Source organism: Oxyura jamaicensis, chromosome 19 (assembly GCF_011077185.1).
Source record: "Oxyura jamaicensis isolate SHBP4307 breed ruddy duck chromosome 19, BPBGC_Ojam_1.0, whole genome shotgun sequence".
Classification (NCBI taxonomy): Eukaryota; Metazoa; Chordata; class Aves; order Anseriformes; family Anatidae; genus Oxyura; species Oxyura jamaicensis.
Window position 1 is genome coordinate 11,571,482 of NC_048911.1, and position 27,569 is coordinate 11,599,050.

At 39.5% G+C, this 27,569-nt stretch overlaps 1 protein-coding gene across 2 annotated transcripts; it reads right to left on the minus strand.

Moving 5' to 3' along the window:
- Positions 1 to 149: 149 nt before the first annotated feature.
- On the minus strand, positions 150 to 26,123 carry SMTNL2 (smoothelin like 2). 2 transcript variants are annotated; one of them, XM_035342787.1, is made up of 9 exons: positions 25,346 to 26,120; positions 13,801 to 13,888; positions 12,855 to 13,082; positions 12,153 to 12,206; positions 10,577 to 10,652; positions 8,989 to 9,159; positions 8,300 to 8,417; positions 6,806 to 6,957; positions 150 to 3,428 (listed from the first exon to the last, which is right to left on the minus strand). In XM_035342787.1, exons 1-9 carry the CDS (start codon positions 25,757 to 25,759, stop codon positions 3,302 to 3,304), a joined length of 1,428 nt encoding a protein of 475 aa, XP_035198678.1. In that variant the 5' UTR covers positions 25,760 to 26,120; the 3' UTR covers positions 150 to 3,301. The 2 variants fall into 2 exon arrangements, with proteins under 2 accessions (XP_035198678.1, XP_035198679.1); XM_035342788.1 differs by lacking the exon at positions 8,300 to 8,417 and having other exon boundaries at positions 25,346 to 26,123.
- Between the last annotated feature and the right edge of the window lie 1,446 nt (positions 26,124 to 27,569).

The following is a 27,569-nucleotide window of genomic DNA, read 5'->3' on the forward strand; positions in this document are numbered from 1 at the left end:
TGCTTTAAATTCCTTTAGGTGAAATTCATTTGTGATGAGTCCTCTTTAAATCCAAACTTTTTTTTTTTTTTTTCTCAATAGTGTCTTTGAGATTGTTCAGGAACAAGGTCTACTCATATACCAAAATTCATTATAATTCTGACTTACGATTTTTTTTTTTTTCGGAGAAATCAACTGTGTTACATGTTACTGTCTTTATATAACATGTATCTGTGGATATAAGAAGGCACTTTGTTCTTGTGAATTACAGGAAACAGTCTGATTTTTTCTCTTTTTGAAACTCCCCTTAAGTGATGATCATCAAATTTTAAATTATGCAGTACTTTACAGGTTTATGTGGAATATAACAGGCTGATAGTTACTGTCAGTATGGTTCAAACAAGGCTATTTGATCTTTTTTGTGATGACTTCTTTTGCAAGTGGTATCTAGACAAAATCAGCTAGTTGGAAAGGCAGCTTAACTTTAATCTTAAAAACAAACAAACAAACAAAAACAGCTAAATCTTTATCTCTGTGAGAGTTCAGTTTCTCGATATAAAAACCATTATAGATGTTGCATCACCGGTCAGCACCAAGGTAATAACACTAACCAACTCTAAGTGAGCAATAGTTCTCAAACTGAATGCTTTTTTCCCTAAAATGTTCATGATTGTGGAGTCCTCTTTCTTAGGGCCTTCTCCCATTCTCCTCCCTACTTCATTCATCAGGTGATGATCTCAATTATCACTGCTGCATTTGGTGCTGTTGCTTGCACAGTCAGCATTTGTGATACGCTTCCACTGGATGGTATCAAAAACAGAATGAATGTTGGTAAGGAGGAACTGGGAAATCCTAGTTTCCGGAACTGGGAATGCTACCTTTATTTCTCCACCCAGTCCAGAAAGTGTAGGCTAATCAGAACTTTCTTGTTACTTTGGTCAATAAAATTAGATTTTTTTTAGGTTCATAGAATGTCTTCTCCTCTACTGTCACTTTTTCTCCTGTTATGAATGCTGACTTAATAGCACTTCTTATTTCATGTATGTCTACAAGACCTTATTAGGAGCCAGACTTTTTAGGGGAAGTTTAGGGGAAGAGATGCTGTAAACCCTAAACAAGTCTAAAATCTCTGACAGTGACAGTTTGGAACAGACTCCTTGGGCTGCTTTGGCTACCCTTTTAATGTTAATAATGTCTGTTTGTAGCAGATGCAGCACCCTCATGATAGGTCTAGATTTGGCTATTTGAAAATAATTTCTGGAAACTTTCTTTCAAAAATCAGGCAGACAGTAGCAGTGAGCTATGGGCTACAAAAATGCTTGCATTGATTAGATTTTAAGGAGGTATGTGGGCGGTCTATAACAGTTATCTTTTTGTCTTTGTTTTTAAATTCATATACAGCTAGTACAATAAGATAGAGCTTCACATGCATTGCTTTTTGAGAACAGAAATACCTTGTAAACAAAAAAATGACTAAAAAGGACAAAAAGTGCTTAAATCCTGAAAGCGTTTGGAGTGTGAAAGTTTTACCAGCTACATGGAAAAATATTTTTAAGCAACAGGTGATGGCTCTGCTATTATTTTAAAAATCCTGCATAGAACAAATTGATCTAGCCTTTAAAATAGCATAAAGTTGCCAATAAACCACCTTGGATAGTATTGAATTTTTGATGCAGCACAGAACATGAAAAAAAATCTGTGAAAAATACAGTATGCTGACAAAATATTATCTTTTTTATCACTCATTCTAAACACATAAACTGTCATATACACACACAGTCTTTTTTTTTAAACTAAAAATACTAAAAAAATCCAGGAGAGGGCATACATTACATACTTTAATTTCAATTTAATTATACAATCCAATAGTCCAGGTTATAGAATTTAGATCAGGCATTCTTTTAATGCACACAGACATAGATTTTTTCTAAAAATATGTGATAACATCATCTCTATCATCTCCTTACATGCAAACCATCAGCAGTTAAAAAAATCAGCCTACAGTTTTCCCATCTTTTGCTGGCAAGTACCAGATAATCCTCACCATTACCTCTCTAAAGTGAGAGAAGATTTGGAAACTGCAAATGGCTTTTGGGTAGCTGTGAATAAGCTAAACTGTAGCAAGGATGTAAATTCCCTCTAGTGAATTGGCAGTACTTTCGCTGTCTAAAATTTCCTTTACGTAATTATTTCCTACTAGGCCTAAATTGGCCAAGCACTTAGCTGTGTTGTTAAGACTCACACCACAAAGGAAAATCATACATGACCTGGGACTGTGAACTAATTCAATGTAAAAAGCCAGTATTGCTCCTCATGTTGTAGCTGCACTTGAACGTGGCTCTGCTAGTCAATAAGTATTCTGCTAATGAGAAGTATTCTGCTGTATGAATGGAACTATGCATTTCACATACCAGCTGTAGACAGATTTCTCATTGTGCCTAATTTGATCGCTTCTGCAAAACACAAGTGCAGTGTATTCATCCTTATAGTGCATTTGTTGGAGTGTGCAACAGGTGCGCACATTCCTCAGAACTACGGTCATTCTAAACAAAGTTAAAAACTGAAAACAATGGCAGACATTACAAATGTGTAACAGGCCTGCCTGACCCCTGCTCACTTGCATTAAAGTTATATTAGCAGTACCTGGGACCCTGCTATTTTAACCAAGTATCTTTCAGATATATATTAAGATACGTATTTGAAACATGCTTTCAAAGTTGTTTCCACAGTGTCATAGGCTAGGCACACTTCAAACAGAACTTGGTGATCCAACTCTTCAGCAGTTAGTTTATACTTTACCTTTGTATGCCCACCCCCTATAAAGTAGTAGAGCTAAAGTAGTTTGTGGTAGAGAAGCTGTGGATGCCCCATCCCTGGAAGTATTCAGGGCCAGGTTGGATGGGACTTTGGGCAACCTGGTCTAGTGAAAAGTGCCTCTGCCCATGGCAGGGGGGGTGGAACCAGATGATCTTTAAGGTCCCTTCCAACCCAAACCATTCTGTGAGTCTAAAAGAGACAGGGGCAAAAATTTAGCTTCCTGTAATCTTTATAATAATATTACAAATTATTGTAATGACAGCACCAAAATGACAGCATTTGTCTTTCCCTACATTTTTTGTCTTTTTCAAACACGCTTCTTGTGTTATTGACTTACTGATATGATCAACACTTTGAGGCGCTGCTCAGCAATACTTCATTCAGCGACACATGTGAATGCAAGCAGAGGGACAGTAAAAAGCAAGAAATAGTGTTCTATTTGCAAAATGTCAGTCTTTCCATTAGCATACTGTACTTCACCCTTCTGGCTGGAGAGGTGATGGTTTTATTCAAAGCGTCGTAGATGATTGTATAGAGACTGGACATAGGTGAAGACACACATGGGATCTGGCTTGTGGCCCATCACCATCATGTCATCCACTTCTATCAGACGATCGCAGTGAGCCATTTTCCTGTAGTAATAATAAAACAGATCCAGCAAATCAAGAGTTAAAGCTAAAGCTTGTAGCTACTTCCAAGATTCCTTTGCTGCTCTGATTTGAGCATCAATGAGGTACATAAGAAATCCTGAGATTTATCAGCAACATTGAAATGGTCAGGCTCAGGTACTGTTGACAACTGTTATTTTTGTTAATACGGAACATACTTACTCTTTCCCTCTTTTCCCCTATACTGGAATCTGATCCCATCTCTGTGGCATGTAGTGCAATCTCTCTCATTCCTCTGCTCGAGTTTCAGTAAATAAGGTGATATGAGTTTGTAAGTCATGGGTTTTTCTGCTTATTATACTGGAAAAAAAACTCTAAAAGAATGGGAAAACACGAGAAGAGATGAAGTCTACTAATTAAAGTCCAAAGTGGCCGTGGGTTCTTTTTGTTTGCTTTTCCCCACCTCCACTTTCCTCAAGGTGTGAGTGACTTGGACAACAATCTCAAATGATCATCACGTTGGAGAGCAGAAGCCTAACCGAGACTGGAACAATGGAAAGGAAAAGATCTGCTGAGGTCTAGGATGAAAAAAATCACAAAAGCAGTAAATATTTGATCTGCCAAGGTTAACAGCAATAATTGTGAGAGGAACCCTTCTGGCAATAGAAGAGAATAGTTCAAAGGCCATCATCACTAGTACTGCAGTCCCTGTTTTTCTCCATTAAAACATCTACTTTTTCTTGTTACTTTGAGGTAGGGGGAGAGGAGATACCATCTTAATTTCACATCGGTCTGCAGCAGAAGAAACATCTGTGGGAAGCTGAGTGACTAATCTACCCATCTTTGCAGCTATGGAACAGTCAAATCAATGCTGCCTTTAACAGAAAGTCTCCATTTCATGTGGCCAGGAGAGGGTTCCTTAGTGTCCAACCAATAGTCCATCAAATACCATTTTGATACTACTTGTGAAAAGTAATATCAAAATAATTCACCAAGTGCTATATAAAAGAGATGCAGAATAAACCTCTACTGCAGGCTGAGGAGTAATTTGCATGAGTTTGTACTATAAGTATACGCTATTCAAATACATTCACTGAGCTGAACTGAGTCTGAGCACCACCTACCACAGATGCAAACCTCTAACTCTGCAGCAGTAGAATTTATTAATGCCAGCCTGTGCATAAGTTTAGCTGTCGTGATATTAAAACCCTCAACACAGACAATAATAAGCATATATGGTAACTCTGCAGTCAAAGGTTGATATTTGAACACATTTTCTCCCTGTTAATAACATTTTTTAGACCTAAACAAACATCACTGTAAAATAAACCCAAGCACAACTGCTGCTCAGCATCTCATTATGCATTTCTTAGCCACAGAAAAGCTAATAGAAAAATCAGTTTGAGAAAACTGCTCAATTAAATGCAAGGACACAGAAGTCACACCAAGTACTCACTGGCAACATAAATCACAGAATCAATCATAGAATGGCCTGGGTTGAAAAGGACTTTAAAGATCATCTGGTTTCAACCCCCTTGCCCTAAGCAGGGTTGTCAACCACTAGAGCAGGCTACCCAGAGCCTGCACATGGTTAGTGGACCCAGTAGAAAAGCTGCAATATTCACTTCCTCTTTGCTTATTACCAAGTATATAAACATCATGAGTAAGTATAAACTGAAAGGCTGTTCAAGTCCAGCCTCTTGACTGATGCTTCCTTCAGGCTTTTATTTCTTGACTTCATTCTGTGTTTACCCTGCTGAAAAAAAAAAATCAATTTGCAAAGATGTTGGAGAACATGCCTGACACCTATTTGCTGTAACAAAGATTCCCTGTGTGGTAATGGGATAAATGATATCGTTGAACAAACCTTTGAAATACCAGCTGTCACTTTGAGAAATGCTGAACTCACTGAGATCCACTAAGGATCACAGAATTCAGCTTGGAAGGGACCTCAGGTGATCATCTAGTCCAATTTCTGCTTAGTGCAGGGTCAGCTAAAGGAATGTGGACACACAAGTTATTTTTCATTGACTAGCAATCATGATATGGCTTGATGGCTATTTCAGTTCAACATCCTACACGTTGCAACCCAAGAATAAACATTCATTGGCTATCAAATATAAAGACATAAAGCAGACCTGAACTGTCAAACAGAATTTCAGCATAAATTCAACTGGATTAGTGAAATAGTGACAATCTAAAGACAGAATTCATCCCAGATTTGATGTTTTTGTTTTTTAAACTACATACATTCCCAATATAAAACCAACAGGGTTTCCCTAAATGCATTTTTGCCTACAGGTTTCAACTTCCTTTTTCTGGAAGCCATTTAGACACCTAAACATGGATTGTTCAAGGTAAAAGCATGCAAGTCCCACTTGCCACCATGCTGTCACACAGTACATTGTTAACAATTACTTTTGTCATGTAATCTGTTCTGTTTATTTTGTTAGTATTTCTAATGGGTTTTGCTAAGTACACTCTGGGTTATGTTTTGCTTAAGTTCCATAAAATACAAATTTGTAAGGCTTATGAACTTTCCAGATATTATTTCTCAGGTCATGTAAATGCCCAATCTGTCACTAAAATTTAGTAACAACCTCTGTAAAATATATTTGCCAAGGCTATTTTGCTTTAAAAGCAGCATCCTATTGGAACATGGTTCTTACCAACGCACACTATCAAATGGAATCTTGGAAGGCAAGCATGTGCAGCAGGCAGTAAATGAGGAACCTTGAAGCGTGACAGGTGGAAGCTGTGAATTTCTACATCTACATCAAGCACAACTGAAATCTACTGACTGCACATACGCTCCTGTGACCTACTAAAAAAGCCAGTACTGTGTCCTGCTGATCTAAGGACAAAACTGCAGTACTGTCTTACAACACCAGGAAACAATGAAATGCAACAAAAATAAAAACTCCATAGATCATATAAATCTAATGGCTTTGTGGTGGATGTTCTCAAAGCACTTTTGAAATTTTCCTGTAGCAGTCTTGTTAGCAATATCATCTACTGTACACAGATGTGATTCTGTGGTAAAATACCATGAGTGAAACCTGCTGCTAACAGTGGCTGCTTCTAGCAGCAGTCTCATGTTCTAAGCAGTTGCTGCTAGAATCTCAGAGGTGAGAAAGCAGAATTCAAGTACTACCCGAAGACTGTGAAAGACCTGAATGTGAGACTCCAGTGAATTACTCTGTGCCTGGTAAAACCGCATCCAATTTTAGACTGCTGAGTCTCCTGTTCTATGCATTCTCTGTGCAGAGCTTTATCATCTTTTTTTGGCATGACACGTGTAAGGTACAGGATCTACAAGAAGAATGATGAAACTCTTCACTGCTGCCTAATTGATAAGATTGAACTAGAAGCACTTAACAGAGATCTAATGTGATACTCACTCAGCCATGGTGAAAGCCAGCTCAAAGTTCTGCTTGCGATTAACTGGGTCAAGCTTATTATAATCAAAAGCTTCAGGAAAGAAAGAATGCACGAGGGCACAGAATGCCATCCCATCATTCCAGCTTGAGGAAAAGTTCTGGAGATCAATATGCTGTCATGATGAAAAAACGCACATGTTAATGCAGTACCAGGAAACTTGGAAGAACAGCTGCTTTTGCTCACTGGAGTTTTCTGTCCAGATCTCCCACTAACCAAGGCAACGTAACACAGGCTTTACGTTTTGTCTTCCCTTCTTTGTATATCCATAGTATTATTTGTATTGTAAGAATAAATGGCATGCTCAGCAATAAAGCCTCTTGCCTGAAACATCCAGATACAAAGCAAACACACCCTCTAGGTCCCTGATCTAAAGCCCACTGAAAATACTGTGAAGAATCTTGTAAACCTCAGTGAACTCTGGAGCAGGTTCATACCACTTCACTATCTGTGGAAACTGAGGACACTGCTCATTTCTATGAGGAATTTAGAACTGCAGAACGGTTCATTTTGTGGCTGTGAGCAATACTGGATAAAGACCTGCTTGCTTTGCTACTCAATAAGGCCTAACTCAATGCTTATTACACAGATGAGTAGAAATACAGGAAGAATTAGGCCTACTGCAAAACCTGATTCTTAGAACTAATGCTTATTGTCACTTTCAACTGTCAGAGTGAAATGAAACATACTGGTCTCTTCCTTATGCTGCTTTCCCATTGTATAAAATTCAAGCCCCAGCTTTTCTGTTAAGCAACTAACAGTCATGTTTAATAGCTCTGTTTAAGTGTACTGTGATTAAGAGTTCAGCAATAATAATGTACATTTTACAAAACAGATTAAAAACATACATTATAAACAAACAAAATACAACCCAGAACACTAGAAAATTTTCTCCTTGAAATTACTTGGGAATTATGGCTTAAGGCCAGGTAAAAAATTACTAAAATCTCAACAAATTAATTCTCTTAACTACACCAATGTTACCTCACAGAAATTAGCTCACTAACACTCTGTGATTCTACCTCAACTATTTAATACAAAGGCACTTCTCTAAAACTAGGAAAGAATATTTTGGTCTTCTGTGCAGCAAAAGGGAGACGGTCTCCATGTACTGGTAAAAGGCTATTCAGAACTTACTCTGTGTAATGAGAATGCAGAAATCAAAGTCTGCTACTATGAAAATAAAATGTGTTGAGTGTACACTGAAGTTCATATCCATAAACACAAAAATGTAGCCTTTCAGACAAACACTAATGTATTGCTTTGATAGACATACAGAACCTCATTCATACAATAGGTTTCCTGCAGCTTTGCCCATGCAACATGTTACCCATACAGAACATCATGACTTTGGACAAAGTTAACTCATTGTATAGCATGTTTTACATTTACTTTTTGAGTACTTTTTTGGCAAGTTCTCCTGAAAGAGAGAACTGGAAGTGCTAACATGTCTTCACCTTGTATCCTATGGTTTTTGAGCGACACCAGTCTAACAGAATTTGTTTAATGCTGCTAGCGCTGGCAACCCCAAAACTCTGCGATCTCTTCAGTTTAGCTCTGGATTCTCCTTTTCCTCTGGAAAATTAACAGAAACCAGATTAAAATACATCCTAGAAAAACTTTAACCTACTTGTCAGCAACATCTATGCAACCTTGCCCGCGTCAGTCCCTGTCCAGGTGATATTTGAGAAATACGTGGCTGAAACTTAAACTTGCTGGTCCTGCAAGAAAAACTCATTTTCATTTCACTAAAGCTAGGATTCCATGTCCTCTTCTATTTAAATCATGACCTTACCATGATGCACAAAAGAACGGTCCATGTTTTTGGTCCTTAATGAATGACAACAGAAAGTCACTATATTCCCAGTCTCTTATAATAATGGAGGAGGCAGCTTTCACAATACTCTCTCCTGATAAAAGAGATCTGCTACTTCAGCTGAGCAACTCCAAAGCCAGAGGAGTCTATAACTGTGAATTTCCATGGCTCAGTCTCTGATGGCAGCAAATCTATACATGACCTTACAGTCCTCGAGCTCAAAAATCTTACACTGAGAGTTCTCCCACCTGGCTGTCCTTTGTTGGCAGTAATTAACAAATTAGTTTCCCATATACAAACCCACTCTGGTGACACAAGGGGGTGACATACTTTGCACTGTCTTGTTCAAATTTCTCAAAAAGTGCTTTCCGGGACTGTGTTCCCATAGTCCGTGGGAGCGTTTGAGATCGCACCAGTTCTCGCCTCCTTTCAACTTGGTGATGTATGGTAGAAGGAGAGGAGTTAGGCTTGGGTGTCACATCACAGTAACTGTCAGTTGCCCTGCAGAAGAATTACATGAAAAGTACATGGTTAAAGAAAAAAAGTATCTCTGCAGTGGTAGCAGTCAGTGTAGATGCCCAGCTTTTGCCTACTCTAAACCTCCCAACACAGCAATTTCAAGAGGACATGAATGAGTCAAAAACAATTTTAAGTAAAGGCTAAAGCTTTATTGATAGACAATAGCACTCGAGTACAGAAGTTTCTAAGGAAACATTTATGAGACACAGCTGGCCAAATCACAAAGGCTTTATAGCACTAAATAGAACAACAATTAAACGCTTTTAAGGAAACCACCTAGGAGCACTAAATCCCTTTAACTTTCAGCTCCTGGGTTCCTGGAGGATTCAAGTCATGTTTCAAAAATAGAACTTGAATAGTAATTCAGGAAGTACTTTTGAAAATTTTAATTATAGTACACAGAATCCTTAGCTCATGCCACTGTTGCTTTACTGATTGCAAGCTGCTAAGTTGATCAAGACACAGGATTATATTCTAATTTGCCTTTGAGCTGCAAATCATTTCATCAACATTAAGGAAGTAAACCACACATGGCATTTGAAAGTGTTTCCCACTACAAAGATGGAGCAATTGAGGTAAAGAGCAATAAAATCAGTGTCACACATTAATCTCTGGTACAGCTGGAGGTCAGATCTCCTGACAGCAAGTTCTGCAGGGTGCTCAGTATATCACAACTAAAATATCAAAGTGATAACATTGGAACCAACTCAGAAGAAATATAATGCCAAATTTGGGATGATTTTCAAGGCAGTTACAAGCCCAACTTAAGAGACTTTAATTGGAAGCCCTCCCACTTTTCTTGAATGGATAATTTGCATGCTGAGGATGCCTGCATATGCCAGTACTAAGTGTGATACCATGTAATACTATGCTAAGCAACTATGACTCTGACTTGATCAAAAATGTGTAGTAGACAGTTTTTTGAAGGACGAATGAAGGTCTTCAGTATCCTGCAAGGCATTTATCTACAAACCAAACTCTAGCCTAGACAGACTATGGATGTATGATGGCACTCACATGTTGGTTTCCAAAACTAAGCCCAAGTATGATAATTTTTTTCCTGATAATTTTTAGAAGTGTTTCGAAAAGGCCTGACAACTTGCTCCCCATAACAAAAATTCACCACTGGCACTAAGAGTTTCACTGACAGCATAAAAATGTAAAATCCACAATTATATCCGCTTTGAACTCCTCTAGCTCTAGAAAGCTTTTTTTTTTTTTTTTAAAACCCCTTCCCTTCTGTGCTACATGTAGCCCCTCAGGAACACTCACAACCTTTAACAGGTTGAGATTACAGCACCTGGGACTCACCTGTTCTCTAAGTCAGCAGAATACCTACCTGTTAATTGAGATTATACTGAACATAATGGCCTAACAAAATATCAAGAAGAATGCCTGCCTTTCACCGGTTTTGGTTCCACTGCTCATCCCACAGCTTGCAGTTGAGACAGGCTTAGCGATAGATGTGGTATTCTCTGTATAAAAATAAGAAAAAGAGAAGATTCAACAGGGTTGAAACTCTTCTCTCCTTTCCTCATACGTTTTCAAGCCTTATCCTGATGGACAGCCAAGTAATACTGATTTTCACTCACCACAGTTAGAAGCTGCAGGCGTCTGCCTAGATTCCAGTTTAAGCTAGCAAGCTAGGAAAGGATTTTCCCCAGGGATTTAGACCCTCTGCAAAACTGTTGCACCGCAGCAGGGATTGTATAAACAGGTCAGAAAAAGCTGTGAGAAAATGCCTTCAAAAAAAACTGTTGGGAAGGCTGGATTCTTCCAGTCCCTTGTGCAGACTTCTGAGGACATGCTGCAAGTGATATTTCACTGAAAGGAGGAAAGGGTGCTACAGCTCAGCTTGCAACAGTCATTCTGGCATACATAAGGAGTCCCAAGAAGTTAACCATGCACAGAACACAATTTAAATGACCTAATTTCCACCAGGAATTGTTTTAATTTGTAAAGTAGAATAGGCTCCAAAGATTGCAAAGGTGGCTTAAAACTAAGCTTGCATCTTCCTCCTCTCACCCTTGGTGTTGCTTCCTTTGTGCTTTCCACCCTAGATCCCAGTAGCAGCTTCTGGCTAGGCTCTGTAACCATGAAATAATGGAGTGATTTGTCCAGTTTCAACACACTAAAGCCAAAACTTGTTGCACAAGGGAGGAACTCAGTTGTGGAAGGCTCCTTCTATAGACAAAGAAGAACTGGCATCTTAGAAGCAATCCAACCTAAACACTGTCCAAATCACCCTCTTCAGAGTGCTGAACTCTCCCCACTGCCTATAGAAGGGACCCAGACCAACTGGATTTTTCATTTAAACATGCCCTGATAAATGCCAGCATACAGATGTGAATCTGGAACTACAAAAAACTGCTAGATATCTGTACAAATCCCACAGACGTTAAGCTAAGGAGGAATATCATCCCTATTCTGGACAAGCTACATCTCTGCTCAGCTGATACTTGAGATAACTGAAATGCCAGTACATTGTATAGACAGTAACAGCTTGGCATTATTGTCAGAAGTAATTTTGGAGAGAGCTCAACTCTTCTATTGCCACTGGAATCAAAAACCCTTAAGGTATACGTCTGCTCTAAGACATTTAGATGTGAAAGTGACTACTTACTGTTCTGCTCAGATTAATTTGCTTCGACACCTGTAAGGTGGGCCCACCACTTTCCGGCTGCCATCAAGCTTGCATTCAGTCACAGCTTTCACTTGGTCAGCTGAAATGTTCACCGCTCAAACTATCTGTTCTGACTCACTGTTTCTGGCACTAACAGCAACATGCACACCACTGTGCAAATATGGATATGTACCCCTTGCTTTGAACCTGGGAAATTAAATCTGCATGGAGTTTTGTTAGCAACTTTTAACATTACTATGTATCTACTAAATGGAACTAGATGCTTAGATCTGAATTCCCCATGGAATCTCTCTCAATATGCATTGCATGACACAATGGTAGGAATGCTCACCTCCAGTGGCAGATGAAGCCAATGTTCTCAATGTACTTGAATTCCAGGCCTTCACTGAAACAGGAAAAAAATAAAAAGGAAGGCTATGTTACATTCTTAGCTTGAATAAGACAAAATTTGAAAGAAGAACCTGCAAATAATCCCTATCTCTTACTGGCAATTCCCTCTGATCTCTCTCTGTAATTTTTGACCCATATAAATAGTCTGATCAATAAGCATCACTACGACTAAACACACCTGAAATACAGCTCAAAGACAAATGGCTTGAATATGAATCAAATGATGCAAGATTTTTTTTTAAAAATTAATTTATATATAAAAATAAGATTCTGCAATCTTTCTCTCTGACTTTATGTGTTTCTGTTTGCTGTTGGTCATTCCTCCCCCTACATGATTTTTGAGCCTGTTAGCCAATATCTGCCTAACTTCTCAAGATACTTCTTCAGTAACTGTGCTAGAATATAGGCTGCATTGTGAACTCAATTATACTAGGCTGCAAAAATTCTCTGAAGATGTGACATTATAACCTAAACCTCCAACTAGGACCCACAGTATTTCAAATTGGAGTGTCTCACAAGACACTCCAATTTGAAATAGAACAAGAAGCCATAGAAGCGAATTTTGATAACTACCCTTAGGTAACAAGACAATAACAAAATGAGTCACATCTTCAGAAAACAAACTTGTTTTTTCCTCTCTTACCTGACTGGTTGGAAGTTTTCAATACCATCTCATTTTTGCTCTTGCTCTGTCCAAGAATGCCAGGGGATGCGTTAGCTGCTCCTGTTGAACAGATGGTTTCTCCTGATATTCTGGTTACCGCAGTAACAGGAAGGTGAGGCATCTGTAATGTGACTGCAGGGGCATGGGCCTCAGGGGAAGAATCTGACATGCGAAGAGAGGCCAGTTCACGGGAGACTTTTGCCTGACCTGGTGAATAAAAGAAAAGCAGAGAGGAAGTAAATTTATTTACAGATTTGTAACAAAGTTACAAACCCATTTCCATGCAACAACTTAATTTTACAAGTCATTGGTATTATTCTACCCGGTTCTCCCTCTGAGACATTATACCATTTACAGCATTACATGACACTCAGCAAGAACAGCTTGTTCAAATCATTAATTCGCTAGCACCTACATTTAGTAACCTTCTCTTCCTCTGTGCAACTCCTGCACCCAGTCTTCTGCTGTGGATTAGGAGTCAGCATTCTTGTTCTTTTCTTGGTTTTATGAAGTGCTGGTAGCCTCAGTTTTATCTAAAATTGAGATAAGAAGTCCCTCCCCCACTGAAGGATGATGGAAGTGGATTGGTAATTCACAAAATGTTTTGAGACTTAAGGCTAAAATGGAACCCAGAATAGCAGGCCTTATTATCACTAGTGCCCTGAGATAACCTAACAATAATAGGTTCTAATTTATAAAACACTGTAGTGCATGCTCAACGGTAAAGTTAATTATTTCCTAATATTTTATTCCTAATAATTATTTCCTAATTTTTCCTAAGTAGGAAATAAACAGTGCCACAGGACAAAATCCATGCTGAAACCATAACAGATTCTAATGGTTCCAACAACCAAAAGCTGCTCCATGACTGCCATGATCAGGTATTTTATAAGTAGTGCTATTTAATTTCTTGCTCTTTTCCTACCTGATGAAGACTGGTGTCCATTTTCAATGATGGAAGAACTAAAAACTCTTCTAAACTCAGGTTTGTGGTGGTCATCCAGGTCTACACTCTGTCAGAGCAGAAAACAGACAACTAAATTCCAAACAATATCAAAAGTCAGAGGAAAACCCAGGAACCCCAGTCAAAAACAGGCCTTCCCCGTATTACTGACCACAATACGGGATGGGAGCAATGGCTTAACTCTGAAGGCCAAAAATTGAAAACTGACCACTGGCAATGCAGGTCATGCATGAGTCCTCACATACTTGTCCCAACAGGCTCCATGCACCTAAGAGGGCACTTTATCCACTTTTCTTAGATAAAGCTATGTAAGCTATTCATCTACCATCACTGTGATGGTGAAAAACAGAAGACCCTGTCCAATTGTGGAGAAACAAGTGGAATGCAGAATTTTAAGTTCAGGTCAAACCTTCCTGTTCTCTCCCTTTCATTTTATCAGAAAGTCTGAGATGCTGATGTTAAAACAAGGCCATCCATCTTATTAAGAGTGCATGGAAATAATGCTTTAGTGGACAAAAATTTCCATCTACGTGTGATAAATATAGGTAGATATAGTTGGTATTCATTTAATCATATAATCAGAAACAAAGCCTTGATTGCATTTAGCAGGGCTTCCACTAAATTCACAAGGACATGCATTAAGTCCAAAATAATCATAAATTACATTTGTCTAGGGCTAACGTGGCAAAAGACTTCAAAAAGACAGAGATTTTGCAGGATGACAAGAGGACATATAAAAGACTTACTGGGTAATTCCTTCTGAATTGGTTGCAGTCTTTTTAACAGCAAAACCAGCCCTTCCTACGTGGCAGCTAAAGCATTTTTTTATACTGCCAATACCACTGCTTGTGTTGAGATATTTCTGTCGTATTTTTCACAGAACTACCCTACATCGTGCATTACCTTAACTGCATGAATATACAGATTCAGCTAATAGAACTACCTACACATGTGAAGTAATACGTGTTTAAGCTGTATACGTACATGCATATACGTAAGCTTAGCCTGGTTGTATTGGAGGTACCAATTGCTGAGTGTGTTCAGGGTATCTGTAAGAAAGGCTCAGGGTATGCATGGATGTGTGAAAATAGATGCAAGAATAGTGTTCACCTAGTCCTGGAAAGACAGGTGAAGCATGCACAACTTGACCAGCTTAAGAGTCCATTTCTCTCTAATTGGAGTATTAAGAAGCTATTTAGCTATAGAGCTTACATTGTTTCAGACTACTAAAGAAAATAAGAGTAGTCATCCTCCTGTACAACTCATATTACAAGGTCAGGCTTCTTCCATACAAAAAGTATCATGTTTCTAACTTTATTTTACTCTCCTCAATCGTACTATTCCCAGTTCTAGTATTTTTACCTGTGTAATGTTTTATGCCCTTTTAAGTAAGCTATTGAGATAATTCATGAGATAATCAGTGTTTCACCACTGAAATACACTCTGGATTCAAGTTCGTAACTTCTCTCAATGTCAGGTTAAAAAGACCTTTACGTATTTCAGACTGCATCAAATGTTTTAACATTTAATATTCTGTTTCCTGCAATAAAATAGACAGTTGACATTCTGAGAACATATGTGAAAAGCATTACAGTAAGTATCATCCCAGACATTTATATCTGACTTAAAATTTGCAACTTCTGTTAATGATACTTTCTTCAGGAAAAAACAAGACTTTTTCCACCTAATGCCCAGGGAAATCAGCCAAGTTTTTTGTGGTTTTGTGCGTCTGTGTTTTTTTTGTTGTTTTTATGTTTGTTTTAAAATAATCAATAAGAACTTATATGATTTTGGGGTTCAGGAACTAAATAAAGAAGAAATCACCTTGCAGACACCTAATAACCTCAACTAAAAAAATGTAGCTGCCCAGAGTAAGTGTATACATGCAGCAGAGTCAAATTTTGCCCCCCATATTTTTTTTCCCCACAAAATTGGTGAAAAAGTTAGAATTGACTCTAGACAGGCATCTAACTATCAGACAGGCCAAAAAAAATCTAAATACCTAAATAAATTCTGTAACATGTCTTTATGAATATAATCCCTTATATAGTTCAATTCAAACACTTTTTCTGGTTGTTGTTTTTGCTTTTAAAAGACAGACAAGATAAATATGAAGATTTTATGCTGCAGATTAGTATAAAAACAAATAAAAAAGGAAAAGAGGCAGGGTATAGACATAAAATAATTTGTTTGCTTTCTGTACAATGGAAATACAGAGCAAACTGGTGATTTGACTTTATTTTTTTTCCGTAGCTTCATCAGAAATTGTTGGAGAAACTTGTTTCTAAGGGGGAAAATTATATCTCATGAAAAACAGAGAAACCATAGGACTCAAGGCAGCTCAACAACAACAAAAAAATATTGGCACTTGTCTGCTGTTTGCACTCATCCGAACTTCAATAAGAACACCAGACAAAAACTTTCAGGCATCTTGGAGATATTTTAAAAACATTCAATCTTGTTAGATGCTGCAGAATGCACAAACCCTTTTAATATACATTACTTGAGACACAAGAACTCTTTCTCTCAAGTATAAACCTCACTCAGCTCCTGGTAACTTTGGTCTGAAGCCTCACTAAAAATTTGTTAACTCAGATTACAGTAAGGCAGCCTAAGCACAATTTTCTCACAGAGCATAAAGTATTGGGCTTAGATTCTGACCTTCCTAACATTCAAGTGTCAACCTCCAACTGATTTCAATGGAACACAAGTATATATTGTAGAATTTGACCTATGCTCCTGTACTAGCAAAGTCAAGGAAAATTCTTCTCTTAAAGTCAAGCTTGGGCTCTATATTTTCAGATCACAATTGGTACACAGGCTTTTCAAGACTAGCACAATTTGGAGAAACTGCTGAAGTGTAGTAAAGGCCCATTAACCTGACTTCAAGATAAAGACCTACTGCAATCCAAGCAAGTCTCTTACAGTGATATATTACAATAAAACACTGAAAGAAATGGCTACAGGTCATTCAGATACCATGAAATGTATTTCAGGCTCAGCTTGGATGGTGTTATGTTACTATATTGGGTTGTATACTACTTTTTAATCTGAGTTCAGATTTTCATGTCAGTTTTTGTTTGATTTTGGTTGGCTTTTTGTTCTTACACTTGGTGAGAAAAAGTCTGGACATGATATTCAAACAAAACAATACCAAGTTCAGAAGAGGACCAGTGACTTCATAAAAATGTGGAAGATGCACTCTAAGAAAAGAAGACCCTTAAAGATTTCTCAGACAGGTTTCATTGCTTCCTAGTTTCTATGTCTATTAACTTCCTTGAGTTACATGTGCACTTACATGCTCTGCTAGGTAAGGTTCTGGAGGTTACATGATGAGCCAAGCGTGGTCTGTTTACCATTAAAATTTGTAAGAGAGCTGCCTCTAAACAAAACAAAACCAAGCTACACAACATATAGTTTTAGCACAATGTTCTTTAAAAGAAATAGACTTATTTTGATATTCCTGTTAAGGTTTCAGATGCACCTAAAATAGCTGTGGAGTGTCTGTTCCATAACTTGGTTAGCCCACCTTAAGATACACCGCACTGTGAGTTCTCCAAACCAAATCGATATCCATATAGGGGTTCAGTATTTCAATTTGAACAAAGATAATTTGTTTTCTTTTAATTTTCCTTTATGTTTCTTACTCAATAGGAATGGAAAATAAATTAGCTTGGAAGTTAGAGCATTTAGAATTCTCACTCTTTTGTGACATCTAAACTGTCTTACAAGCAAAAGCACTGTCAGCTTCTCTGATTTTTGTGGGATATCTTTCATTTAGAGGCTTCACTAATGACATTTTCAGAAAAGCATGCCTCTCAGTCCTTGTGAAGATGACAAAATCAACTGATAAAGGATGCATCATTACACTGAAATCAAAGACAGCAAGGAAGCAAAACAGTCAAACATTGCAAAGATCATATAACATCCTCCTCACTGAATTTGCTTCCTAATGCAGTGACAGGTGTTGCATTAATTTATTTTATGCAAACTGATTACTATGCTTTGGCTAACAGTACTGTGTAAGAAACTGACACCAGTCTGGAGGTGATGAATACCAGTGTGCTAACAGAACACTGGGAGGATCTGTGGTCTGGTTCTACCACGCACTTTGTACAGTCAGACTAAAGTACTTTAAATTTCCCTTCGAAGATGCCAACCTTCTTCCAAACCCATGTGTATAAGAATACTTAATCTGTCAATGCTAGCTACATAGATTTTAAATAACAGAAGTATAGGTACATACATCTGTGCTTAATAATGTGAAGTACAACAGGATGGGGTACTGGTTAAACTGAAAAAGACAAAGTTAATGCTAATGAGTCACATGTCTTAGGCTTGCTCTTAGAACTAATCTCTCTGTAGCTCAGTAGCTTCTGTATAATGTCAGGTAATAATACTTTCTCCTTCACTGCAATGATGTTAAGACCTTGGAGATCCATAGCTGGAAGCCACTGTAAAACGGGAAAACACAGTAACACACTAGAGAACACCCTGCACATTCAGAAAAAGTAGGCACCAGACCCCGAGATTAGAAATATATATATTATTTTTATTTCCTCTCTGAGCCACTGAGGTACACACACCTGTTACATCTTCAAGCCTTTGTCTGAAACGAGGTCAAATCATAGAAGAATGACAGACAAATGAGATTTCATCTCTCTCAAACAAGACTGATTTCTCAGTCTTCCAGAATTTTTCATAAATGCACCAATTATCGTAAGAGTCACAATAAAAATCATTGGATCTAAAAGTGCTCTTTATCTGATTGTGTGAGAGATACCTCCCTCTTGTTACACATCAAAGTGAATTGAGATGGCTTTGTGGTATGTAATGTCAGGTGACTTCTGGACAACTTAATCTGCCTGTTTGTATTCCCCATGTCTCATGTGGTAACTCCTGGGCTGACTACCTGTTGAGTGCCATCAGGTCACCAGAGAGATGTACGTATACGTAATACTTGTTTAGATCTTCCCAGGTGTTCCTAACCCAACTATGCATTTCTCTGCTGCTTTCTCCATAGCTGGCCAGTTCTCTACAGATGTCCTTCTAGCAATCTGTCAACACTGAATAGAAACTCTTCTAACAGTATCAAAACAGACCACCCTTGTAGTATTTTTAGTCCTCCTAGTTCACAAAGGAAATCATGTTCAACCACAATCACCGTGGAAAGATCCTAAGTGATAATGCTCCTGCCAGCATGTGAGATTCACTCAGGAAAAAAATGTAAGAATTCTTCCTTTCTAACAATCACAGGCAGGTAGGATAGGAACCCTAGTGTTTGCAAGGGACGGCAAACAGCAACTTTAAAATTCAATTTTCAAACATATTCTATTTGATACCTTTGTGAAAACAGCTATCAGAGTCTAGCCTGGCTAGAGAGCCAAATTAAAGTATAGCATCAAAATACCAGAAAGACTGACTGCAGTTAACCACAGTGGCTAACGGCTGACACACAAATGCACACTTTTCTTTTCTTGTTTAACATAAGAGTGTTCTCCATCTGCTTACCCTTCATAATCTTATGTCATTTATATGGATAGAAGTCTTGTAAAACACTGCTTTGCTAATTTATGTGGCTATCCTGTCATTCTCTCATGGCAAATAAACGTTGCGGATAAACCTTCAGGCATTTCTTCATGATATCTGTGGAATCCATATGCTAGATTTCTGTTTTCATTATATTTACATTATAAAAAAAAAAAAAAAAAAAAAAAAAAAACACAGGGAAAAGCATTAATGCAGTCAGTGAAAAAGCCTAACAATACAGTTGCAAATTATTTATTTGCGCATGGGAATTTTCAAAAGCAGATCCTTCTGCAAAACAACCGCTGTAGACAGATTTCAAGAAGCAGGACTTAGGAATCCACATCACAAGAAAGAAGGTCTACGCTGTAGGCTAGCTATGGAAGCTGAGGGCACCTATGCACAAACTTGACCAGTTGCATGTTGGCTTCAGCACAGGTAAACTGTATAATCATACTCATGCATTGCCAAGCCTGCGTTTCGTTTCCTGAGCACTACTGCTAAAATGTGGAGACCTTTTCTTTCTCCCATTCCTGGCCTCCTTTCTCCATTACCTCCCTTGCATCAGATCTTATAAACCACAGAGCAAATCATGTCAGCTCAGGAATCACATGAAAAAATAACCCTCTTTGTTATCAAAACCCACTTGTTGTCTATCAGATCCTGTTTCCACACAGTTACGTTATTAGATTGCAGTGGAAACAAGCAGTCATATGTAGGATGACATGAATGTCATAACATAGTAGCACACTGCAGTTAGACTGTATTAAAGAAAACAAAGATGAATCCTAAGCACTTATACCTGCCTCTCACCAAGGCATATGTATTATCATTAGCTCAGAGCCACACAAAGGCATCTACAAGGCTCCTGACAGACCTCAACTGTCTCCATCTGGAGCAAAGCACAAGACGTTTGACCCTGTAGACATATCTGAGAAGGTCCCTTACCCTGTGCTACCACCTCCTCAGTTTTGTTCATTAATTCCTCTGGGGTTGACCTTATGTCAGTGGGAGAAGAATCTTCTTGCAGAAAATAATGTGCTTGTAACAATATAAAGCCAGCTTGCCTCAGTCTCAGATCTTTGACAGTCTGGGACACTTTCATGTGTAACCTTTCTTCTGCTGTATTACAAGCCTCAGGAGCAGCCATTTGAACAGCATCACATAATGATGATTTTTTTGAAAAGCATTTCATTGAAGCTCTGACTCAGCTTTGTTTATAGGTGAAATACAATCCAGTGGCACCTAGGTTACAGAGCACCTAGAAGCTCACCCCAATCAGTGTATCTTTGTATGAGACAATGCACATATTGACAGTAGGCAGACAGTGATGAGCTTCTGCCAAAGAGAGGCTGCAGCATGAATAAAAAGGGGGACAGAGGAACAGGAAGGTATTGTGGTGTACACTTATTAGACAGAAGACCACCAAAAGGTACTGTGATTGATCATAAAATCCACAAATCCTTACCACAGTGATGTGTTAATCTGCTTCCCACATTGAAAAAAGACGAAGGCAGACAACACCTAAGCTTATCTTTCCCATTCCCGTAACTTTTAAGACTATCACTACCTTTGGCATAACACAGAGCTGCATTTTTATTTTCATTTTTAATTTCATTTATTCAGCATCTTGCATTCTGTGGAAGAAGAAGGAGAAGAAAAAAGTTGGCAAGTCAAAGACAATCTAGACACAATGTTTGAGGAGAAAACATACAGATTTCCTAGTTTTGACTCTCTCAACAACTTTTTGAATTAAATGATACCTTCCTCAGCTATGAGGAAAGTTGCCAAAAACATCTTCTGTCAGGCCCTGAACCTCAGCAGAAGGAACTGATCAAAACTGTTTATGTGACACAATCATAATTAAAGGATGAGTCCAAGATACCTGCTTTAACCCAAACTTTCCCAGACTTCGGGGCTGACAAAAATGAACCCCATGCTGCCAGTTTATGGCTTCTTCAGAGGTCACATCAAGAAAAAAAGACATAAGGCTAGGGGAGCAGACTCTTGTGTCACAGATGAGCGTGCAGCTAGAACAGAGCTCATATATACTATGAGTATACATATATACTCATAATACTATGCTTACACAAATAATGGAAACTAAGACTTTGCAATCAAGGTTCCTTGAAGATTAAAAAAAATGGATCAGAATAGCATAGTTCAATTGGATGTGACCTGCAAAGACCATTGAGTTCAAACACAGGTCTTGCTTGCTAAAATGCTATTCTCAAATGTTTCGCTAAAATAAAACAACATAAAAACACAGAATTATATGATTCTTTGGGAAGAAGGGACCACAAGTAATAATAATAAAAAAGCAGGGCCCTCTCCCCCGCCCCCATCTTCTGCCTGGACAGCATCACTGGAACAAGTCGATACTACTTTCAAAGTAATGTTGCTTTTTTCGTCTCTTATACTGCAATTTGCTTGACACCATCCAAAACATATTTACATATAGAACATAATAAAACGGGGTTCTGGTCTCATGCAAGATCACCTCTACTATGCAAGAATCATTTGTTACATAAAAATCTTTCTATTATAAACACAACCATATTGTAAATAAAAAGCAAATCCAGTCTACAGAATGAATAACTCAAAATCTTGCTCAAGCTATCTAGTTCCAGATCCCAGACTTATGTTACCATCCATTAGTTTTACAACACCTCCCCACTCCAATGTTTAGAGACAAAATATCACGTGCCACAAATACTGCATAAATACTTAAAGGAAAAGTTAGAAGGCAAAAACTAATCTTTTTTTAAAAAAAAATATTAAAAAAAAACTAATCTTTTTTAAAAAAAAACATATAGTTTTAAACCTGTCCCAGGGTTTCTGGCATGTAAGTTTCATATACTGGCTGCTATCAGTGCTGGATTTGAACATTCCCTTTCTGTTTGGAACATTCCACAGAGCTGATTTCCAAACAGACACTGCTTTCTTGTTTTACAGAGATAAAACCTTTATTCAGTTTATAAAATTTAGAGTTTTCAGATCCACCTAGCTGAAGGGTCAATCAAGAAATAATTAGACACTTCAGGATCCAGCTGTAGCAACTAAACAAGTGGATTTGCTAGTCTTAAAAATACAAAAAGTTATTCTTCTTTCATTATTAAAATTTCAAATTCACCACTATCCCAAGATAGAAAAAGAAAAGTGAGCAATTTTTCATGTGAAATCTTAAAGAATGCAGAAAATAAGACTGTGAATGTGACAACCTTTGATCCAAATTACCACCTGATACCAAAACTAATGAATTCCAATTACTTTCCAAATCATCCTGCTCTGCAGAAGTCAGTGATACAGAAACTACCCCAGAGAGAAAAAACAGAAAGGAAAAAAATGAAAGAAAAATAAAAAAATGTGAGAAAAAAAGACAAGGAAATAAATAAATAAATAAATAAAAATCTCCAAAGCAGTCCTTTTTGCTGTTCATATCAAAAACAAACATGCAAACAACAAACAACCGCCACCCCCCTCCCCAAAGCTGCCTTTCCCAATAGCTGGAGAGCCCTGTTTTGGGGTAAACAGAGAACAAATCCTTTGCAACATTAACACCATTGTGTCTTATGCAGGAAATGGGGGCAAACAAAAAGTCATCCCGAAAGAACAGCTCACTTGCTATACTGAAATACTCTGAACCAAAGGCAGCTGGCTCCATCTAAATGAGCACTTACACTGTTGTATACCAGATTTCAAGGACAGCATAGCCGAGGTGGCCCAAAAATTATACTTAAAAGGAGATATGTGTCTTTACTTTTGTCTGAACTATGCTTGGAACTCCTTAGCCTCACTTTTTTTTTCCTCAGTGAAATTACCTTGAAAAGTAATGTGACAACATTAGAAAATAACATTTCAATCACTAAAGATGCTCAGAACCTCCAGTACTCAATCTCCAATCTGAGAAAGAAACTCTTAATTCTTACCCGAGTATTTTGCTAGAAATGTTGAAGGAAACACAACCCAGCTCTTTATTGGGATAAACACTGCGTCAACCACACAGTAAAAAGAAATTTAACCAAAAAAATCTTTTCAGGAGCAAAAGAACACATTTATTTGCTATTATTTCCAGAACTGTATTATTTGTTTCTCCTTGTAGAAGCATTTACTATGGCTAGAAGTCTTATTAATTTTTAACACAGACACTCATTTATCTGAAAGCATACACAGTGTCATGTATGGTACTCTGCTTCTAGTGCTTCGGTTGTATAAGCAAAAATTGCAAGCAACTAAGCAATTGAGAACACTTTCGTCAAGACAAATAACCTAGGTGACCTGCACAGTGACTAAGGCTTGTGCTTTAGCCATTTGAGCACAGCTACATCACAACCTTAACAACAAAAAAGTTGTTTTCACTGCATACATTTGGTGTGTGTAGCTCCAGCTACATCTCCTGTGGTTCTTGGTCCTGAGATTTCTTCTCGATCAGTTGTGCTAACTCTGAAAGTTGCCCAGTGGGGAAAATTGCTGGGAAGATACTGGAGAACTACCAGTACTAAAGTGATCTTCCCTGAACCCTCAAAGCTAAGTGAGAAAATTTCAATCAGAACAAAAGTACATTCTGTGCTTTAACCCAGACTTATACCTAGAGCTGGATATTGCCATAACCTTGACACAAGGCTTACCACACAGTCTGGAGTACACACTACAAATAGACGGTGGTGATGAAGCAAGTGAGATGTGTGAGGGACTACATCTTCTTGTCCCTTCCCTGGTACTGAGCTTACTTCTGCTCTTTGCAATACAAGTAAGTGTGGATGGCTCCATGGAGCAAAAAGGAATGGATCTGAAAGATGTGCATGCTGTTCATCTTTGTAATTTTCAGGAAAATGCAGCAGCTGCCACAATGGCATTGGAACAGCGCATCACGCTGCAGCTTTGCCTTCTTATTTGGCCAGCGGTGGGAAGCCCTATGCCCTGACCCTCGAGTCAGTGAGGAGGAAAAGTTCTGGAATGTTATACAGAATCTTGTCCAGTCCCACCAAATTAACTTGGTGTGAATTTTATTTCCAAGCTTTTATTTTCCATCCCCAAGGCCTGGATAACTCATCTATCATCTTTTCATGCTACAAATCTCAAAGACCTCAGGTAAGACATGGCTTAAGCAATATCATACGAAATAGGCTGTCAGCTCTAAAAGCCAACTCTCTAATACCACACAGTTTGATGTGACAGTCACCATGTACTGTCTGGAGGTAACCTCCTGGTGTCCAGAATTGTACAGGAACTCTCACAGCTCCTTCCACAGAACCAGGCATATATGAAAAGTACTACAGAAAACTCACTGTCAGATGAGCTTCCTACTAACTGGGGTTTCCATGCACCAAGTTATAACACTCCACCATGGTGCAGAAACAGCTTTACCAGTAGGGAGAATGTGACTGTTTGTGCTTGTTTAGGTCATGAATACCATGACAGCTTGCACGGGGCCTAGCTCTCTGGAATGAGCCAAAGCAATGCTCATTGCACTTGCACAGCAAAAATGCCACACTTCAGGATGTGAAGTCACTATCTTAGGGAAGCGTGTTACTGCCTGCTATAGGCTGCCAAGCTGTTCTTTAAGTGCTTGCCAACTGGCAAACAGTTTTGCTGGCACACAGATCCCCCCGAATCTACTCCAGAAAGCACACACAGATATTTCCATATATCTGTATATATTGATAGCTGAGACCGCCCCCAATTTCTCTTCTTACTTCTAACTGTACTGAACCAAGAGGTTGCTGCCACCCTAAGATCTCTAGACTTGAATTGCCATAACCAGAAACATCTCCAGATGGTGTCACAGCCCAGGCCATTCCTCAGAGTACCTCCCAAAAACTCATCAACGCTACACTGCACAAGTGCCCCATGTCACTAAACACTCCCCCATGCCAGTGCAGAGCTCAGTGACACCCGTGAAGCATCCACTCGTACCCAAGTGCTCACGCACCCTCGTGGCCCTCCCTCCATTGCCTCCCCAGCCACGGTGGGCACTTACTTGGCTCCGGCCAGTCACCGCTAGCTTCGCATGGCTGGAGAACCTGCCACTGGCCAAAGGCGGCCCCGGAGAGCCAGGTCCCGCAGGTGGGGGGCTCTCCTCTGCTCCATCTGGCCAGTCCTGCAGCAGCCCCGCCGACTGGCCAAGGGCCTCCACCTGTCGAGCCAGGCGCTCCAGCTGCACCCGCAGGCGCCGGTTCTCCTGCTGCAGCTCTGAGACAGTGTGTGCCAGAGGGCTCGCAAGTCGCAGCACCTCCTCCACCTGCTGGCCCACCCCTTGCTTGAACACCTGGATGTCCGCATGTATCTCCCGAACAGCGCCCCGCAGCGTGTCCTCGTAGCGCCCCAGGGCCTCAAACACTGTCTGCGCTTCGCGGCTGTTCGGATCCTCGGTCTCGCCCGGCATTGCGTCCATGGCCCGCAGGCTCCGTGGCGCGGCCAAAAAGGCCGGGGTGGTGGTGGCTCGGGATCCGCTGGTCGCAGACACCCGGCCAGCGCCTCTCCCGCCGCCGTCCACTCCTCCCTTCGGAGAGCGCGCAGGAGCTTCCCGAGGCCTTAAGCACTACCCCCGCGCCGGCCTGCCCCTGCGCCCATGGTGCGGAGGCAAAGCCGCGCAGAGCCCGCGCCACGCCCGACGGGGGGCGCCTCGGCAGCGCCACGCAGCAGCAGGGCACGGAGGCAGTGAGACCGGGAGCGGAGACGCTGCCCGGGACCGCCCCGCTCCGCGTTTGCACTGTCTGAGGACGGCATGCAACTTCAGCAGGGAACAGCGAAACGAGGCGGGAGAACAGGCGGGACAACAGCGTGCTCGCAGCCGCCCCCGGCCGAGAGCGCTGGGCTGCGGGGCGGGGCCTGGAAGAGGCGCGGTATGGCAGCGCCGTTGCGGATAAGGGAGAGGGATGAGTGGCAGATGGGGGTCGGGGAGGAAGGCGGGGAGAGAGCGAGGAGGGGTGGGGTCAGTTTCATCTTTCCCGAGTTGCATGGGTGATGATGCCGAAGTAAACAGACCTTATTGTTTCCTGCGGGAGCACGAAGACAAAGGCAGAGAATTGTCTCTGAAAGAATGAAGCAACGGCAGAATTATCACAAAAACGTAGGGTTTTGTTTTGTTTTTAACTGCCTCTCGTTTGTGCGTTTAGAACAATTTACAATACAAATTAGGATGCCAACAACTCAGACACTTCCTAATCTCACAACAAATTTAAAGGCAACTTTCACCTTGTCTCCCTGCCTCCCACATGAAGTTGGCTTCATAATTCAGTAGCCTAAAATCATGCCCACCTTTCTGCTCCTGTTTGAAATCTCTTCCTTATGAGCTCTTGCAGCTAGCCACACAGTATGAGAATACATTAGTCTCCGAAAGCGTCTCAAAACAGACATTATATACACCACAAGTGAAGCCCAAATCAAATATGACTGCAAGAGCAAAATATGTCATCCTCAAATCTTAGGATTTACCTAAGAGATTTTGATGCCCAAGTCATACTAGGAATTTGATGTTCAACTCTCCTTCATTCTCTCTAGCTCAGTCTTGTGGTATATTTCTTAAATAAAATCCTATCAGAAAGTAAGATTATTTATTTTTGAAGTACAGTTAACTAAGGACCTCTTTTAAGGTCTGAACCATAGTCCAAAGACCAAGCTCAACAGGAGTTTATTTGCTCATGGGATATCGATAATTCCCTGAATGCTTTTGTCTACCACTTTTTAGAATCAATATAGAATCTTAGAAAGAACAAACTGTCCTAGGGCAGCAGCAACATGCCACATCGTTAAAGAAAACTCAGTTTGCATTCCTTCCATTTCTCCAAATAAGGGTTCTTGAAATCTCTCTGTAACAATGAAATCAACAGTTTTCTGCCAGCAAGAAAGAGACCCCAGTTACCACATCTTCAAACATGATTTAGAACCTTGCAGACTAAAGAGTTCCAGCTAAATTAGCTGATAATATAGCTTGGCTGGACATTGTGTGGAGGATGAAAATGCAATACTGAAAATGTGCTGTTGTTACATACAGAATTTCTAGATGAAGAATAGTGTGACTGAAGATATTTGACATATGGGAACCCAAAGAGTTGAAAAGCCGCAAAAATCTCATTTGGCAAAACCTACAGTCATGAAGAGGAAACATCCAGGAAAACCTGATGCATGATAGCCCTATCAATACTCCATTAGCGATGAACTAAATACTACAGCCCATAGTAATACATTATTTTTGACAATTC